The following is an 18,976-nucleotide window of genomic DNA, read 5'->3' as shown; positions in this document are numbered from 1 at the left end:
TCTGCACAACATACTCAATTTGATTTTATTATAAAAAAGTACATAAGTATATGGGGGAAGCCCATAAACTTCTTGTTTAGTTCTACTCATTTTGTTACAGAGATGTTTTCATTGATAGTCAACAATATGTTTGCTAACAAAATGATCTTGACTTGTGTCTGAACGACGCCTGATCTTATATTGAAATTAAAAAAAAACGAATTAGGATATCTTCTTCTTAAATTTTAGACATATATTTTGTTACCTTTTGCTTTAGAAAAGTTAAATAAATTTTGATACCTTAACTTTGATTGTTTTGAAGGATCCAATGATTATATAATAAAACTTCCATTAGTTTAAATTACACAAAAATGACAAATAAAAAAAACTGAAGGTTATGTCTTTAATACATTATATTTATTTGCCGTTCCTCATACACAGATTAAAAGAAATAAAGGGTATTCTATATTTTAATGAAAAGGGGGACATATTAAACCACAAAACTATGACGACATTAAAAGATATATATTTCTTAAAGTCGCATTCAACATACTACACACAAATACTTGTTATGTTGAATCTGCTTTTTGATAGTTCATGTTTTGGTGGTGGATGTTTCTCACATTATGAAGGACTTTTCTATTTATTTTTCAATTTATTTTTTTTGCTCAGACAATTGATCAGTTGATCTTCATGATGAGGAGGGTTAGGAGAGTGTGTGTGATAAGAGGGACTGGCAACGATAAAATAAAAGAGATAAATTCATCATAAAAAGAAATCTCTTGCAATGGTTAATTGTCACCAATGATTTATCAGTGAACAATATTCAGTTACATTTCAAGACATCTAACCCTAACCCTTAGTCTGACACATCTGTTTCATTTGTATTACTTGAGAAAGATATACTAGTACATGGAAAAGTGAAAGCTTAATTTTATGACAAACGTGATGATTTTAATTTACCTATTGTCAATATTCTTTATTTATGTAACAATATACCAATTTCACCTGCATTTGAACTTTATGCATCCCAGAAAATTCAATATGCTGGAGCATGTTCTATTTCTAAAGCGAGACAGACAAATTGGTAAATACTAGCTAGTTAGTGATACAGGGATACCAACACTCTCGTTTAAAGCCAAGATTTTGCATATTCTATGGTCGATAGAATGATTTTGTACGCAAATACAATCTGTAAAATCAAATATTGACAGTCGTCTTTCGTACAAACTGTTAAGCCATTATTATCAAACTGAATTGTATACAGATTTCTCCAATAAACCGATATCATGACAAAAAGCACATTTGAGGGCAGGTGAGTCGGATCGCGAAAGATGCTTACTCCTGCCTGGCACCTGATCCCACCTCTGTTTTAAGAGGTGCATGTTTGCTTTGTTTGAAATTTGTATTGTTTAAATGATATGAAAATAAACACGGTTCGGTATATATTTTCACATTTCACGGAATTGTATTATTATTGTGAAAACAATGAAAATGTATTGGGGGATCGGCTAAATTGGGCTCGATTATTTTCCAGCTGAAACTTTCTGGGCTCATATGTTAAAATGCTTCTTTTTTGCACATTTGCTTTGCTTAGCATCTTTTTTAAAAATCGGATTTTGGGTTTAACCCGGAAATAGATTGAAAACAATCGAAATATATAAATGTAAGTATGCTTCACAAGTGTTTTTCTATTCATGTACATGTACCAAACACTTAATTTATCATAAACAAGAGGCCTTATCCGTGGAAACGTTTAGATACTTTTAAATATACTTCATAAAAATGAATGAAAATGTGAGAAAAAGAACATTTTGCGATTGCTGTGAAACAATATATAATGAAACTATTTTCATCTCAAATAAAGAGACGGTTTTGCAATTGTTGATTTTCCTTTGGATTCTAAAAGAGCACTTGCTCTAGAGATTAAAAGAAAAACTTTAAAAGGATCTTGATTTTCTAATTATAAAAGTTTATTTTAAAAGGACAGTAATATACGTTTTCGAAAAAATTAAAAATAATTACAAGACATCCAGCACACAGTTGGTACGTAACACATTAACTAAAAGTAATAAATTCATTATCCGCATTATATTCTTCTAGAGTTATCGGAGTCTTTTTTTTTATTCCAGGTCAACCTGAAATATATTTCCCAGCCATAAAGGTCTCTCAGATATACAGTGATGTAGTGAAAATAGAATGCTCATTCACAAAGTACATGTATATTGAAAAACACTTGTCCAGAGAATATGAGTAATTATTTAACCAAAGATTTGTTTTCTTAAGTTTGAAAAGTAAGGAAACTGTTCAACGTGATGCACTTTTAACTTTCTTGTAACTTTTATTAATGTGCCACGGGTGACACGTATTAATTTTGCAATTACGTCATATATTATCATTTTTTTAACCGTTCACATTCTTAAATTTTTAAAACGTGTGCTTTACTACTTAAAATAATGTATTTATTCACCTAGCGGTGTGAAGCTGGCTTTCAGAAAATTCTCTCATTCCTCCTACGGTTGGAGTTTCCGCAGAAATGACGTCACATCCTGGTCGTTTTAATCGGATGCAAGGAACAGAGTATAGTAAAGTATAGTATAATATCCTAAAGACGTCGTATTGATTACACTCAGAAACAAGGTAAGGTTTGTTTTTTTTTATTAACTTAAAATATTTATTACATACATGTTATGTACAATATTTGATAAAGGATGTGCACTAAATAACTATTTTACCGAAATGGGACAAAAAGAGGGTCACAAAACTGGGTCACATCCCAAAAATACTGAATTTCTTCTTCGATATTTAATGAATTAAAAAAATACAAGCAATAATAGAAAAATGAAACTGTTACATTATAGTGGTACACAGCAGAATAATTATGGAGATAACGAACAGTAATCATGCAGATACTATAAACCTCTAAAAAACTATATGATACAATATAAACTTCGGAATTTTCCCTCGTCAAATAACATATGCTAATTTGTAAACTTAATTCTAAATTCAAAACTGGCTTCTAAAAGAAAAGTTTTTTCAAGTAAAATAAAATTTATTGATTTTTTTTTTTGTTTGAGGTGTTAAAACAGCAACATTTTCCAATATATATAGATACATTGAAATAAAATCATAATATAAGTATTATTTCAATGAGAATCTGTATGGTTTGTTAGTAAATAATCTTTTGTAACATCAGTATGATATAAATGACTGACAGTGGTACATTTATCCGCTGGTGATACTTAGATGTGCATGAATGATCTGTATTTATTATATTGTGTTATGGGGATAAAGAAGGACTTCCGTGTCTGTGAAGGCACGTCACTTCATCATTCAATCGGATGTTGTTATAGTCGTGTATCTACTGTACGTCTCTCTCACTCAAACCTCACGCTACACTTCAGTCTTGTCTTTGCAAAGTGTCCATAACAGAACCGATTAGAGAGGTAAATCATGCTGTTAGAGCAGCATTCTGAAGGATTGTGTAGTTTTCGCACTACTTTTAGATGATAATCATCTTTAATTTCAAATAGATGAATATCTACTTGAAGTGGTTCATTTTATTTCCTATTATTACCGTTCTCATACTGTTATTGGATAAACAATAACAATGGTTAAATATTTATCTAATGGAGGAGAATGCAATAGTCTGCAGTGCAGATTTGTAAATTACTCATTTCAGTGACTATGCCTTACTTTTAAAAAAAAATTGAAGAAAGTAAATATGTAACTTGTCTTCCATGAAAAATTTTAATTTCTATAAATAAACATACTTATTATGCTTTGTTTTCTAACAAGTCTGAAGTTGATAAATACAAATAAATATGCTACAAAATCTTCTCAAGAGTTTTTCTGCGATGATAAGTCATGGTAATAATCTAAGCATACTGAATAGTCCAAATTCATGGAGAGAAGGAGGGGCCAACAATAGAGAATCAATGTTCTGATTTAAACATATTTTATTGAACACAATCAATGGGATTGGACACAAGTTATACCAACTTAGATTGTCCTCTCCATCATAAACAAAATAACAAAACTATAAAAGTTTAATATTATTATGTATAGTAATGTTATTATTATTAACAAAATTATCAAAGTTTAATATTAAAATGTATAGGATAATTATTAAAACATCTTTTTCCATAAGTAATGCAAGCATCTCCAGGTAATGCAGATATAAATGACCCTCTGTGAGAGAGTGTCTTAAAATATGAAATTAAAGTATCACATATACTATAGCTTATTATAATCTAGTGTCGCTCAACTACACGCATAGCACGACGATGAACATCAAATTTTTTTCAAATCATGGCACCGGTTTAACGGTGGCCCCAAGACACCATTTTCCGATATATATAATATTCTTATCAATGAAAGTTATATGACTTTATATTTGATATACAGTGTAAATTTAAAAAAAAAAGGGAATTGAACTCGAAATGTCAATGTCATCAATTCCCTGCAAGCAAAGAAGGCTGCTTTGCCGACAGCATCATTTAATGCTTTTTAATTATATATGGTCATCTTTTTAAAGTAACGTCTTTTACATTTTACAATATATATTCCACAAGACCAGACTTTTCTTTCGGTACCAACTTTTTGTTTTACTTTTTGACCTTGGTGTTTGATCTGTGTTTGAAAATCTTGAAACTTGCCGTAACTTTTAAAGTTAGAGCTATGGCTTTCATATTTCACCCATGTTTTTTTCTTGAGACAAGATATTTCCTTTAGTAACAATAGTTTTATCCCAAGTCCTTGACCTTAAAATAGGACCTTTACTTAAAAAAAAAAACATATCCTTTGCCAATGAAATTTAATTAGTCAGTCCTTTCTTTTGGTTTCGACATTTTTAAACAAATTTTAATTGTCATATTGGAATTTGACTTTTACTCTTTAAAAACCTTAATTTGCTATACGGGGAAATCAAGGTTTAACAAAGACTCAATTCTCGTGGAATTTGTGGGTACTCTTCATCCAAAAAATTACATCACCACAAATTAAAATACAAGTGATTCAAAGTCATTTTGTATATATGATTAAATAGGAGAAATTACGCCCCACATGTAGGTGGAGCTAAATTAAAGAGTACATATATATATTTATATATATTCGGAGGTCGAGAATCAAGGAAATCCAAAATTATATTGATGAAAAAACAATTAGTCAAAATCACGCAATCCACGTAAAATTTTGATGATTCCACAGTTTATACAATCAAATTGAAATTGTATTCATCGAGAAAAGTCTGAATCCTCATATCATCCTAAACATGTAAAGTAACTATGTATTCATGTTTTATTTTTTTTTTCTGATATTAGTTTGTTTGTGTATTTGTGTGTAGTTTAGAAACAAACAAAAATTGACGATCTTTTGTAACGTAGTGCAAATCCAAATTAATTCAAATTAAGTTTAAAGAGATAACGAATAGTAACCACGCTCAAAAGTCCATTAAAAAATGAAAATAAAGAGCAAAGCAAACATGGATCTTTAAATCATCAGAGGGTGGGATTAGGTGCCATGGAGGAGTGAACATCCTCTGCCGACCGTGAGCTCCTTGTTATGATCAGGAAAAAAAGTTAATTCAAGGAGCACATAAAATTAAGGGGAGGGAGGGTTTTGCGTCTGCTTCGTTCAATTTACAGATTCAAAAGGAATATTCTAGAAGACATGCGCATACAAGAAATATCAATTTTTTAATGATTTATGACGTTCAATGTTAAGAAACTAAGAGTTAACGGCGGGTGTGACCGGTCAGCAGGGGATGCTCACTCCTCCATGGCACCTGCTACCACCTCTGATGTTTTAGAGGTCCATGTTTGCTCCGCTCCAGTTTTGTATTGTTTTATGGACTTTGATATTGAATAATGTTCGTTATCTCCATATCCTTCATTCAGTGTGTAAATAATGAACTGTTTAACAAGTACATGTAGTTTGAAAAACGTCAGTCGACATTTGATTCAATGGTTGGTATGTATTTGCTGACTAATTCATTGCATCGACCAAAAAATCTTGCAAAATGATGACTTCAAACGAGACTGTTGATATCCTCGTTTCATTCAAACCATGGTGTCAAGGTTAAGGCTTGGTCACCATAACGAAAAATGTTCACAGGGAATATTTATGGAAAAAAATCCTTAATTCACTCTTCAAAATAAAAAGTAACAATTTATATATTACATGAATATATAAGCATCACAATATAGTGGGGCTAGGCGGAGCTAAACTAAAAAGTACATGTATACGTACATTCGGAGGTCGAGAATCAAGGAAATCCAAAATTATATTGATGAAAAAACAGTGCCCTGTCCTTATGATTTGTTCAACATATGGACACTGTGGGTAAAGTGGGGTTAAAATTGGGGATCAAATTGACGACAGTATTTACATATTTTGTCATGTATATAAAGAAAATCCATAAATTTGAATTCATGTTTGGTTAAAAAAACTTATTAAATGTATACATTGTAGAATTTAGAAAGCATGTTGGTGCAAGATTCTGCATGGTGTTAAAACTAATTCAAAAAATATTTCCAATCTTATGCAACCAAGTAATTGTAATTTAACCTTATTAAAAAGTTTATTTCCAAAATTTGAAAAGCATGTTGGCTTTTTCATAAACCATGATTGACCTTATAAGTCGTAACTCCGAGGGACTTGAATTGAATCCACAATATTGGATGAACATTTTTCAAGGAGATAACGTAGGAAAATCTACTAAAACAATCTCTATAGGACAGCAGTGACATAGTAAGTCTCTTGTTAATAAATATATTGTACATAAAAAGCAAATTTGACTCAACAGCAGCAAACATTTATTTTCTCCGAAATTAAGAAAATATGTTATTACTTTCGGAGAACTGTATCCTTTTAAATCTATTTTTTATTTAGTTTGTGGGTAAAATATACTCTTGCGGAAGTTCATGCACATGCACGTTTAAGGACGCACTAAGAATACACTATGGGGAAGCAAATATTAATGTAGAACACATTCATTGTCTAGTAAAAAGAGCAAGCCTAAGGAAATATTTGTATGTAAATAGAAAGTACATACACTAAAAGGTAAAGTAAGATCTACTTGAATATTTTGCATTAATATTGAGATGTTATTCATTTTGCATTTGGTTTTTGTATATGCTTCCAATTTCATTTTGTACATGTACGTATTAACAGGAACATAAAACTAGTACTACTTTGTTAACTAAAGGTTCTAAATCTCCAGAAACGTAAAGTTTCATTAAAAATTTAGCGTTTTAAAATATGAATTGTTGTAAATTATAAATAATCATAGAACTTAGAGCTTAATATTGATGTTTTGTTAGGAAAGATCCACATCTCGGATTGTGCTATTCCCCTTTTTGAACCTGCTTTATTTTATGTGTTTATCGGCAACAGTGATCAAAGAACGAAGAGGGGTGCGGTTGCCAATTCCGCCTGTAGTCTTAAGATAATATAAAGAATCAATTTGAAAGTGGTTGAACACGGAAATAGTTGGTCAAACTGTCTTAATTCAAACGCTTTCATTATATGTATCGCTAAATTGTTTAAATTCTAAAACAACATCTCTTCTAATGATTTCATTCCATGTTATCTACAGTGTCCTTCAAGTCTAACCTTATCAATTTATTTGCGTTTTCATCATCCCAGAACTAATTATTTTTCCAGATAACCGGGTTGTCCATAAAAAATCAATAAAAAGTGAGATTTTGAATAAAATATGCTTCATGGGTAAATAAAACATATCTACTAACAAGGGAACACCATTATATTGGTAAAAGCAGTATTCAAACAGTTTTTGGAGGACCTGGTCAGTTTTAAGTGTTGGATTCCTTCCCTGTTGGAGATTTACGGGGGGGGGGGGGGTAATGTCAGAATAATCAGGAGATATATAGAAGGTAAAAATCCCGGGCCTCAGTCCTTTTATGTACTAGTATAACCCAGCAGAAAACAAAGGAACATAATATGAGAACACACAAACATACTTTATAGCAGAGACATATAATATTCTATTATATGTCTCTGTTTATAGCAAGTGCCCGTTTTCTGAAGTTGTATGGTTTTTTTATGATACAGTACTTGTAAATTACTTGTTCTCTTTATTTTGACAATTATACTTCCTCGTGGTATCATGTAGACATGGTTTTCATGCCAACTATATATACATTTCTAAAAAACACACATGCATGTCATAAAAAAAAACTTTCCTTTCTAGTTTTTATTTATTTTAGATTGAAACAAAAATCAATTGCCTTAAAATAGCTGGCCTTATAATAAGAACAAATTATTTAAACATGTAAATCAGAAAGCAAAACAAATTATATAAATAAAAACATGCAACATTAACATGAATTCTCATGACTAGGTCAACAGGATAACAAATATTTACATTAAGGCGTACGACCTGATTATTAAACTATTTAAAATTTTGAAATATAAATCCTTTAAAAGCATATTTCAACAAAATAATTTAGAACAAGTACATAATTTACTTTCAGTCTTTAAAGTGGATTTTCTGCACAGTGTAAATGTTTAAAGATCAAGTTGTCGCCCCAGATTTCAACATAACACTTTTCAACACAGATATATGCAACTTCCTCTTCATGATTCATTTCATTTTTGTTTTGTTTATTTATTTCAAGAAAAAACAGAGAAAGTCTTACACTAAGATTAATTATTATTTGTTTAACAGGATAAAGGAGATTGTACGGAGTTTATGGCGACCGACGACCGTAAGTAGTTTCACCTTCACATAGATACTTTATTATGTCTTAGTCTATCATAGTTTATCATATAACTTCTCTTGTCTTTGAACTACCCGAAGGAAAATTTTATGTATTGCAAAGGAAACACAAGCTAACAAAAATTCTGTTTGAAATGTGGTTTTTTTGTTAGTTATCACTTTTTTCTCAAGATCTAAAGAAAGTAAAAGATACTGAGCATATTAAAACAGGAAAAGCTTATCATGTACCGCCGAAAACCTGTATCCGTTTAGAAATAAACTGTGAATATCCTCCAAGTTATATCATATTTCAATCGTCCATAGGACACTGTTCACTGTTGTTTACAAAGGCTCTTTCAGCATATTTGATTGTTCTTGTGACATTATACCATTATATTAAATTAGTATCTTTTCAATCAACTACCAATGTATTTAACAAAATACGACTTTGAAAAATTAAAGAACTATATCAGAATTTTTGTTAATGGTATTGTTTTACAGTATCTTGGTCTTAGCATTGTGCATTTTTTAATTTTTAAAGACAAAGTTTTCGTGTTTTTCCTCTTAAAATCTATTCACATAATGAATACAAAATACATCATGAATTGGAAGATTTGATTATTTCAGGGTTTGGAGTTGCCGCCCCTGATTTACGTGGCTACACAGTTCGTGGTTTCTTAGATAAGAAGAGACCAAGTAAGTGGAAAATATATGTGTACTTACATATAAATGTAAGAACCTTCTGAAGTTGATAATTAAATGAAAAGGATGCTGGCGTTCCTCACTGACAATTTTAGACCAGTTCTTCCTACAAATACGCTTCTTGCTGTTGTGTTTCTTTAATAACAAACTCAGTGACTACAAAGTTTCACATCAACTTTTCTTATAGATATAGTTATATTTCATTGTCATCTGCATTTGGGGATTAAGCCTCTTGACTTATTCTGTGAAATATTGCGTTTTAAGCACTGGTCAAAGATTCGACTTGAGTGTTGATCACTGTTCGTTAATATCCTTGCATTTTTAATTTTTTGTTGAAGACTTTTTTGAAAAAAAAGGTAATTAAAAGATTTATGAAAAAGTAAAAAATGTTTGTTTAATGACCATTTCAAATTCAATGCTGCAATAATTATCAAAAGACACTTTTGTTTACTATAGGCAAGAAACTTTTGTCAGTTAAATACCAGAGACGATGGTGTGTCCTGCACGACTCAACCCTGTATTACTTTTTTGACCCCAGGGACAGGAGACAAAAAGGATCCTTCTCATTAATAGGTAAGTTATGGAATTAAACTAAGAACTTTAAAACATAACAATAAGGATAACTTGACTAATTTTGACCTTTCCTATACGGAAACTCTTAAAATTAAAACTCGAGATTGAAAACAACGAATATAAATTGAAAAAAGTTGACTTTCAATACATTTGATTTCTGATCATTAATTATTGTAGGTTACAAATTTTGGCATGGAGGGACAGAAAACTCTTTTTCGCTGGTAGCAAGCGGGAAAAGAACGTATGATGTAGGAAAGACAAATCTTTTTATCCTGTACTGATTCTATATCCGCCTTCGAAAAGAAAAAAAAAATTATTTAAGACTGATTCCTTCTTTATTAAGCTCTTCTTAAAGATGAGTAATTTAATTTTTTTAATTTCTCATACGATGAACGAATCACGTAGATAGAGAATGACTTTAGAAAAATTGAATGTAATTTTGTGTTTCAAAGAATATTGTAGATGATTTTTACATTTTTTTAAATTTTAGTTCATATGTCCAACGAGTGAAGACTTTGAAAAATGGAAAGCTGGTATTCTAGCAGTTACAGAAAATGTCCGTAAGTTATAATTCTATACAATTCAATTACATGTATTTGTGTTGATGTATTTTGATATGCTGGCAAGTCACAACTTGTCTTATCGAGTTTATAATCATATTCTAGTAAAGAAGGTGATCATGTTATTTTTTTTCCGAAAAATGTTTTTTGAGAGTGTTCTGGATTAATTTTTCACTCACGTTGTTACTTTGGCACGGAGATTTGCTAGTTTTGCATAATTCATTCATTTTGAATTGATACATGTATTTTAAATTTAAAAAATATATAAATTTTATTTCTCTTTAATTTTGAAAGCTCTCGGACACGAGGTATTTGTAAACAAAAAGTCGATGCACAATAATACCTCATCGCCTTCTGCTACCAAAAGGACTGTAATAAAAAGAACGTTATCACGTGAAAGTTCTAGTGACAGTACAGACAACATGGAGATCCCTCCTTCACGACCCCCTCCTGTGACAAGACCCCCAAAGAGACCACCGATGCCCCCGATACCAAAAACAGGTAAAAATCATCAAAATCAGGGACCTTTAAAGTATATAGGTCCTTGACAAATAAAAATTAATGAGTAGTATATATTCAACACCAAAAATATTTTTTAACTTCCTCTTCAGGGAAAACCCCAGTTACAAAGAAGCAGTCGGAGCCTACAAAAGACGTATATGCTGCCGTGAATAAGTCCCAGTTAAGCCGATCGAATACAGCTATTCCTGTTACCAAACCCCAAACAAATGGTCAGTTTTCAAGTAGTCAGGAGGGTTCATTCTTAACATCCATATACAGAATTTTTATTAACAAATAATAATAATAATAATAATAATATTAATAATAATACTTCATTGTGTTTTAAGAAATAACATTCTTCCCATATTCAATATGGTCACCGATAGCAGACATGATCACAAGATTGTGTTTTCATGACACAGTATACATCCAATAGTATAAACGCACCACATGCTTTGTATATGCTATAATAAGCTGTAATAAGCTGAAAGCACATGAATTTTACTTTTAAAAAGGGCTGCTGAAAAAAAAAATCAACATTAAAGTGATATTTGGCAAGAAATTAAATTTTAAGTGTCCTATGACCTTTTTGGTTCCTAGTTCAAGGATGATAAGCTTTTGAAAATAACATAAAATACTGCTTTAAAATATTTTCGATGAAAAAGCAAAATCTAGACCAAATATGAGCGGGAAATGAGCATAATCAATATACAAACCAGTGTGTTATTTAAGGTTAAAACATACATGTACATGTATGTCTAACTAAAAACACCAAAACGCAGTCTTAATCTTATTAAATGTATACATATATAGATGAAACGAATGTAATTACAGGGGTTTTATTTACAGTTTCTTCTTACAAAGAAACCTTTACATGTCTTTTATAAAGATTCGTTTAACGACGTTCGATCCTGATATTTAAAGTCTTAAACTTTTTTTGCCAAGTGTATTTTTAGTTTCTACATACATAGCTTAATAAAAATTCAATTCAAAAAATGGGGGTCAGTACGCTTCTTTTGGCGCTACAGTACATGTATATCTAATATGACCTTTTTGCACTGAAATTTATGACTTAATTAAAAATTAAATTAAATTTTTGACGTTTCCTTCCAATATTTTTATCCAATTAAAGCATGAAACAAAATGAACTCTAAGTTTGTTTATAAAAAGACACTTAAAAATTGTGACTAAGAAAAAGTTTCAAATTGCTTCGCATAATCAATTATTTGACCTTTCTGCACTGATAAAAAGTGATTTTTCTGGCATTGAAAATTTAATAAGCAAGAAAATTATTTTAAAGTCTTAAACTTTTTCTGATTTTAAGCAAATAGGTCAAATTTATCTTGAATATTTAGAAAAGAACATCAAAAGTGGGGGTATATGATGTAAATTTTTAGATATTACTAAAAAGGTGTCAATTTTACCTTAAAATTGGCTCAATTTTTTCCCGGATTTTCTGAATATATTTACTACGTTTGTCACATTTTGTTGATAGAATTCGTAAGAAATAATTAGATAGATATTTCAGAAAGAGCATAACACATTTCACTGCAAAAAACAGTTTTGTTTGCAACCAGGATGGAAAAATAGGAATCCAAAATTAACAGTACTGTTATAGTTCAAAATGGAAAAACTGATCATATTCGTCTAAAAAACCTTCCGCCACAAAATATAGTCCCTAGCTTAATTCTACTTGAATGGAATTTTCTCGCGTTTTTTTCATTGAATATAGTTGAATTTGCACCGTAGAATTCAAATTTAATGTTAGAACTTAAAAATGATGCAGAATTTTATAAATAATTAAAGGACCTGACCAAAATACGCTCAAAATCTCAGGATCGAACGTCCTTAATTCTTTAATCTCTTACTGAGTAATGAACGTAGAATTATCTATTTGTTCACAAACAGATGACCTTGATGATTATGACGTGATAGGAAATCACATGCTACAAAGTAACGTCAGTAAGTTAATTTAAATATTGAAAACTAAGTCTGCTGGAGAGACATATTAATTTATTAATAATGTATTGATCTGTCTCATATGAATAGATTCGAACATTGGTATTGCTTATCACCTTGGCAATACACCGAACAGTAAATGTTTTGACTTTTTAGCTGTTCTTGTAAGACTTGAATGCTGTTCGTTATGTCCATATCCTTGATTGTTCACTAGCCTTACTTGGACTTCAAACTAAAATGATGTGTTCAAAAATTGAATAACATAATATATAAATAATTTTGCAACTGTCCTTCAAGCGATATGCAAATAGATGGAGCAAACCATAGGAATTTAAGTTTGCTTGTGTAATATCCTGGTAGAATATTGGTTTATACGATATATATCATAGTTTCTTTTTAAATCTTATCTCTTACACTGAAAACACTTTTATTTATTATGCTCAGACAAAGATGATCTTGACGATTATGACGTGGTAGATAAGCATTTGAAACACAGTGACATGAGTAAGTTAGTTTAGATAATGAAAAGTGTAGACCGCTTTAATTTGTGAATTAGAAAAACTTCAATAATGTTAAGTTCTTGCCAATACTGACGAGATTTTTGCACTGAAGGCACGGACTCTGAGGATGAGATTTATGATCGGGCTCGGGACCCACCAGAACCAGTGTATTCTTTTGCTAGGCAGCACAGCACACAATCTGTGTCCTCGTCAGGTAACGGCCTGTGAGAACACTATAGTCTGCTATTTTAGCTTTTATATATACCTGCTTCGCTTTCCAAGCTTCATTTACATTTGCCTAAATATGGAATGGTGCACAAGTTTGTGAAATCGCAGATGTCATATTCTGCAGTATATGTGTATTTACTATTAGTTGGTTCCGCATTGGTGTTTGGACAGAGAAATACATTCTATATATTCTGGATTAAATAAACCAATTTAGGGGACCAAATTAAGATAAACCAAATTAAGGGACTGCTGCCATCTTTGGAATATGAATGTGACTTTTGACTTGATTGTGAAATAATTTTACTTTGGAACCCACTCGAGGATTTAAAACTAAACATCTAAAAATACATGCACCTTTAGTTTTGATATATTACGTTATTGTCTTAAATAAGCTTGAAACCGAAATTAAAACATTAAACTTCCGAAAATCCAGCAGGCAAACCTCTTACAATTTTTGCTACTAAGGCACCTGTTCTTCAAAATATGTTTTACTTTTTTATTAATATAATGCCATGCAAAAGCAGTCAGTGCATAGTTAAAAATTATCAATTGTTTGCTGTAGAAAATAACTAATATTATTGCCTAACAAATCTTCTTTGAAAATTGACTGAATAGTCAATTTTTTCTAAGATTAATTTTAAACCATGGCAAGCTACTGACAAAAAAGTTCATATTACAAGGATTTCAAAACTACATTTGTATTTTTTGTTTGTTGATTGCATGAAAAGAACCTTTATATCTGATGATGTACAATGTATTGCACATTTTTATTATGAACTCTATATTTCTTTTGAGAAAATATAATGATCCTTCTGAAAGGCCTTTGGGTCTAATCTTTCTGAAATTATTTTTTTTCTTCAATAATTAGTTGTAGCCCTGTATAAGTATCTATCTTATATTATGAATATTATTCATCTGATATAAATAAGAATTATGTGTTCATTAAAAATGATTTCATACCCATTTATAAATTATGGCATGGCTCTGTACATAATTTGCATCTAATAATAAGTTAATGATAGTTTTTAAAGTAGTAGCTAAAACATATTCAATGTAATTCAAATCCAAGGTTTATAGAATGCCACCCTCCGAGTACACTGTTTTGAACTTTTTTAAGCATGCCTACAGATTTACATTTATTCAAGTAATATTGCGAACAATATTACACCTCGTGATTCAAATGAATTCCATTTTCATACTGTATGAAAATTATTTTTCCCAAAATATTGAAATTCAATATTTGTATAACTATGATTTAGTTTTAGTGATTTAAAAAATCACATGCATGCAATAAGTATACTAGTAATTCATTCTAAAATTGACTTAGGCCCAAAGTAAACAAGCATAATATATAACAAAGGCCATTTTTCTTTATTATGCGTGTTTACTTCGTAGTATCAAATTAATGTATATACCCAGTACTTGTAATTATGATTAAAAAACTATTAACAAATTTGAAAAATGTGCTTATTGAAATAAATGTTTTCTTCAGTATGTAAACAAAAAATTCAGATATTACAATATTTTATATTACCAGATTCTGAGGTGGACTATGCCCGGGTAAATCCACGCAGTTCAGATTTAGATGACTACGCAAGTACCACTGAGATCCAAATGCTTCGGCGAACCTCCTCTAGTTATGACAAACCCTACGAAATCGAAAATCTGAAAAAGGAATCCGATTTTGAAAATTCTAGTAAAAATATTTCTTTTATAAAAATGAGTATATTGATATGTTCTGAAAAAATTATATAAGTGATTCATACTAGTATTATATTCATTATGTTTTCTTCTTCAGATGAAGAATCCTACCTTACCAGTGCTGATTTGCACGGTCAAAAGAGTTCTAATAAGTCCTCAACTAAACAAATGGAGTCGAACATTGCATCACTGTTGGGCCTCAAACTTAAGGGTGAAAAGCAAACAATATCATGTGACGCAGACTTAGATACATACGTGGAATTCGTTGCAGAAGGTGCGAAACAAGATCCTTCACCTAAAAACAGATCAAAAAAGAAGCGTGATGAGTCAGTCTTGAATAGTGTTCCAGAGGATCCTTACATGGAATTTATTGGTGAGGGGGGACTATGTGATGGGGCAGGGGGACAGGTTGATGATGAGGGGGGACGGGGACTAGGTGAAGAAGAGGAGGATGACGACGCTTTCCAGTCAGAAGACTCTGCTACAGATAGTGACATTGTACAGACCAAAAACACAAAGAACGAAACCAAACCGAAGAAACCATTGTCTCATATTCATTCATTACAGTTGGAATTAAACAGCAAACTTGCTCAACGTTTAAAGGGAGCAAGAGAAATCACATCGCCAGATAAAGAGTCCAATCTGTCTGAAGAGGATGAACCTTTGTATCAAAACTTTTTACAGATAAACTCTTTGGAGACGCGGAGTCTCCCACGTGACATTCTGCCTGCTTCCCCGCCATTACTGTTACACAAACGGAAACAGTCAAGTTTTGAATCCAGCAGTGACAGTTCTAGTGAAGAAGAATTCACCCAATGTGTTTCCATGTCTCACTAACGTATAAAACAAAACTTAACTCATTAAAATGAAATGAAGCCGAATGTAAAAGGATGCAATATAATTATAGTATTTACTAATAACATATATTAAATCGTCCAAAAACTATATACATGTACACATACTTTCATTTACTGGAAAACATTTTAAGAAATCCTAATCCAGACCGTCTAATTGACATATGACGACATTAAGGAATTGATTTTACATCAGATTCACATGTTAAAATTTATCCACTCAAAATTTTGTTATTAGCTGCAGATCTGTAGCTCGCAGGTCTGAAAAAATAGGATGGACATTGAACGAAAGGGCTACAGTGTCACACATTGAAAAAAATGTATATTTATTGCGCACGGAATAGTGCGCCGTATTCTCTCTTTTGTACAATTCTCTGTTATCCTTGGACTTTCAGCAAGGCGTGGCATTCTCGACGCTACGTAATTAACGTCTTTCAAATGGCGAATAGATTTTCATTGATTAAAAATAAAATTAATAACATCAGCAACTTTTAAATGTTGTTGACAACGATGAGAAGACTTAAGCCCCACCTGTTTGCCCTACGAAACGTTGTAATTGGATAATTGCTACACTCGTTCACACTCGCCCGAAGTTTTCAAGAGTGAATGAAAGGCTGTTAAAATTTCAGACGTTAATCATGTAACGTCGAGAATACCAGGCCTTACTGAAAGTCCAAGGATAACAGAGAATTGTACTATTTCTCCGTGTAGTCATGCTGCCATCTCACAATTTTACTAATCGTGTGTTTCTATTACAAAACACTTCCAAAAACCGTTGTTAATAGCCCAAGTGGGTCTGAAAGTGAGATCATCGAAAATTTCATCTATTAACGCTGCCATATTAGGTGTTAAGATAATTCAGTTCAATGTTCTTCGTGCATGACTTTTATAATTAAGTTTAACTTTACATGCAGTTTTGTTGTGGAAGTAGTAAAATAATATGTAAGAAACACATTGTTAGTAATATTTTGAAATATACGGTGAAAAAATCGAGAAATGGCGCACTTTTTGTGCGCAATAAATATACACTTTTTTCAATGGGTGGCACTGTACCTCTCTGGTCATGCATCTCAGCGAGCCACATATCTGCTGCTATTTTGTTATAGAAATGAACATTTTTTAAGAGTTGTCTCTCTTAAAGCAGTGTCTAGAATGGAAAAGGGTCATATGTCAGAGAATTGCTGAATGAATGAATGAAAAAAATATCTTTTCAGAAGGTGTGGCAATGAAGGTGTACTTATGTTATCAGGTAATTGTGAGACGATAAGGTTTCCTTTGAAGCATTGTAACATAATTAAGACCATAGAATGGCAATCAAAAACCTTACAAATATATACTAATTCAGTGGAGATTTAAATTATACATTAGGTATGATACACCTACATGTATGTATCTCTTGTCGTTGTAGTTTTTCATTCACTTATTTCTCAGATCACTAATTTAAATCATTTGTTATGTACAATCAATGGATTGATATAATCAGCTAGCTGATGCATGCAAAAAACAAGGTAGAACTTAATTTAAAACTTTAATGGGACTTCGTTATCTTTTCAATAAGTGACGAATAAGGCTAAAAAGGAATGCTCCCACATAAATGCCAACTACCCAGCAAAATTAAAACAAGAACAATACTAGTATTCCTTTCTTCTTGTGTTTATTTCGTTGAAGTTGAGTTATGCACAATGGACAGGTATTACTCAAAGTTTTCGACCAAATTCAGTGAGCATTATAATTTTTTGTATAATGTTTAAGTTGTCAATTTCATCCTAATCTTTAAACTGACGACTTGTGAAAGCTTACCAAAAAATAAAAATCTGTAATTCTCAACGCTTGTATAAGAATATACAACAACGAAACATAGAATAGGATTTAATCATGGAGTTTGCTTATACAGTGTACTTTAAAAAATTTATAAAGACATAAATATGACATCATTCAAATTTGTTATGAAAGATACCCTATATACTACTAGGTTAGATAATTCAATAAAATAAAAAGGTTTATCTAATCTTACTTGATATCCAGGACGACTGCAGAACATTTTAAGGTAAACACGGAGAGATAATAATTTTGTTCTTCATAATTTTGCAGACACTTGGGAACATTTTCTGGTTTTATATTTTGGATGGTCGTAATGTTCGTGTTCAGGACTTGCTGTATTTCACACCACGTCACACACCTCTATCTCTTTACCTAAAACAAATTTCGTGTTATCAATTAATTTGTTATCTATTACACTCGTTTATCATATTTAAAGAAAATTGAACCTGAATCATATCCTTGAATTATATTGGATAACATTAACACTTGCAACATCTCTTTTAACTATAATACATTATAAACATTTGCAAATCAAAACAAACAAAAATGACACACTCAGATAAAAACTTATCTGTATATCAAAACAGAAAAAACGACCCATTTAAGTATAACTTTATGTTATCATAAATAAATACCCTACATGTATATGTTTGACCGACAAAACGTAACTACATATTTATCTCTGGAAGACGCTGAAAAGGAAAATATCAATTCATTTTACTACAGAATCTGTCTATAAAATAAAACCTTTCGAGGAACCGGTGCGACACGGTTATATTTTGCATGTAATTTGGTTGTTTCCTTGGAGCAAGTTTACGATCACAGTTTCTAGCAAAATGTATATAAAGATAAAACAAGAAAAAAAATGATGTTACCATC

The 18,976-nt window shown here is 31.1% G+C and overlaps 1 protein-coding gene across 6 annotated transcripts; it reads left to right on the top strand.

Annotated features, from left to right (window-relative positions):
* The first annotated feature begins 2,479 nt into the window (after window positions 1–2,479).
* LOC134242149 (uncharacterized) lies at window positions 2,480–17,470 on the top strand. Of its 6 annotated transcripts, none has more exons than XM_062724181.1 (13): window positions 2,481–2,619; window positions 8,669–8,708; window positions 9,326–9,394; window positions 9,857–9,973; window positions 10,151–10,221; window positions 10,464–10,533; window positions 10,828–11,034; window positions 11,145–11,264; window positions 12,943–12,996; window positions 13,438–13,497; window positions 13,606–13,707; window positions 15,259–15,417; window positions 15,520–17,470. In XM_062724181.1, exons 2-13 carry the CDS (start codon window positions 8,693–8,695, stop codon window positions 16,257–16,259), a joined length of 1,785 nt encoding a protein of 594 aa, XP_062580165.1. In that variant the 5' UTR covers window positions 2,481–2,619; window positions 8,669–8,692; the 3' UTR covers window positions 16,260–17,470. The 6 variants fall into 6 exon arrangements, with proteins under 6 accessions (XP_062580168.1, XP_062580169.1, XP_062580170.1 ...); XM_062724182.1 differs by lacking the exon at window positions 2,481–2,619 and adding an exon at window positions 6,876–7,041; XM_062724183.1 differs by lacking the exon at window positions 2,481–2,619 and adding an exon at window positions 6,876–7,046.
* Window positions 17,471–18,976: the final 1,506 nt, after the last annotated feature.

This window comes from Saccostrea cucullata, unplaced genomic scaffold (genome assembly GCF_032062105.1).
Source record: "Saccostrea cucullata isolate Sc308-1 unplaced genomic scaffold, CSIRO_AGI_Scuc_v1 ctg46, whole genome shotgun sequence".
Classification (NCBI taxonomy): domain Eukaryota; kingdom Metazoa; phylum Mollusca; class Bivalvia; order Ostreida; family Ostreidae; genus Saccostrea; species Saccostrea cuccullata.
Note: the sequence above shows the minus strand (reverse complement) of the source record. Positions and strands in the feature narration are given on the sequence as shown.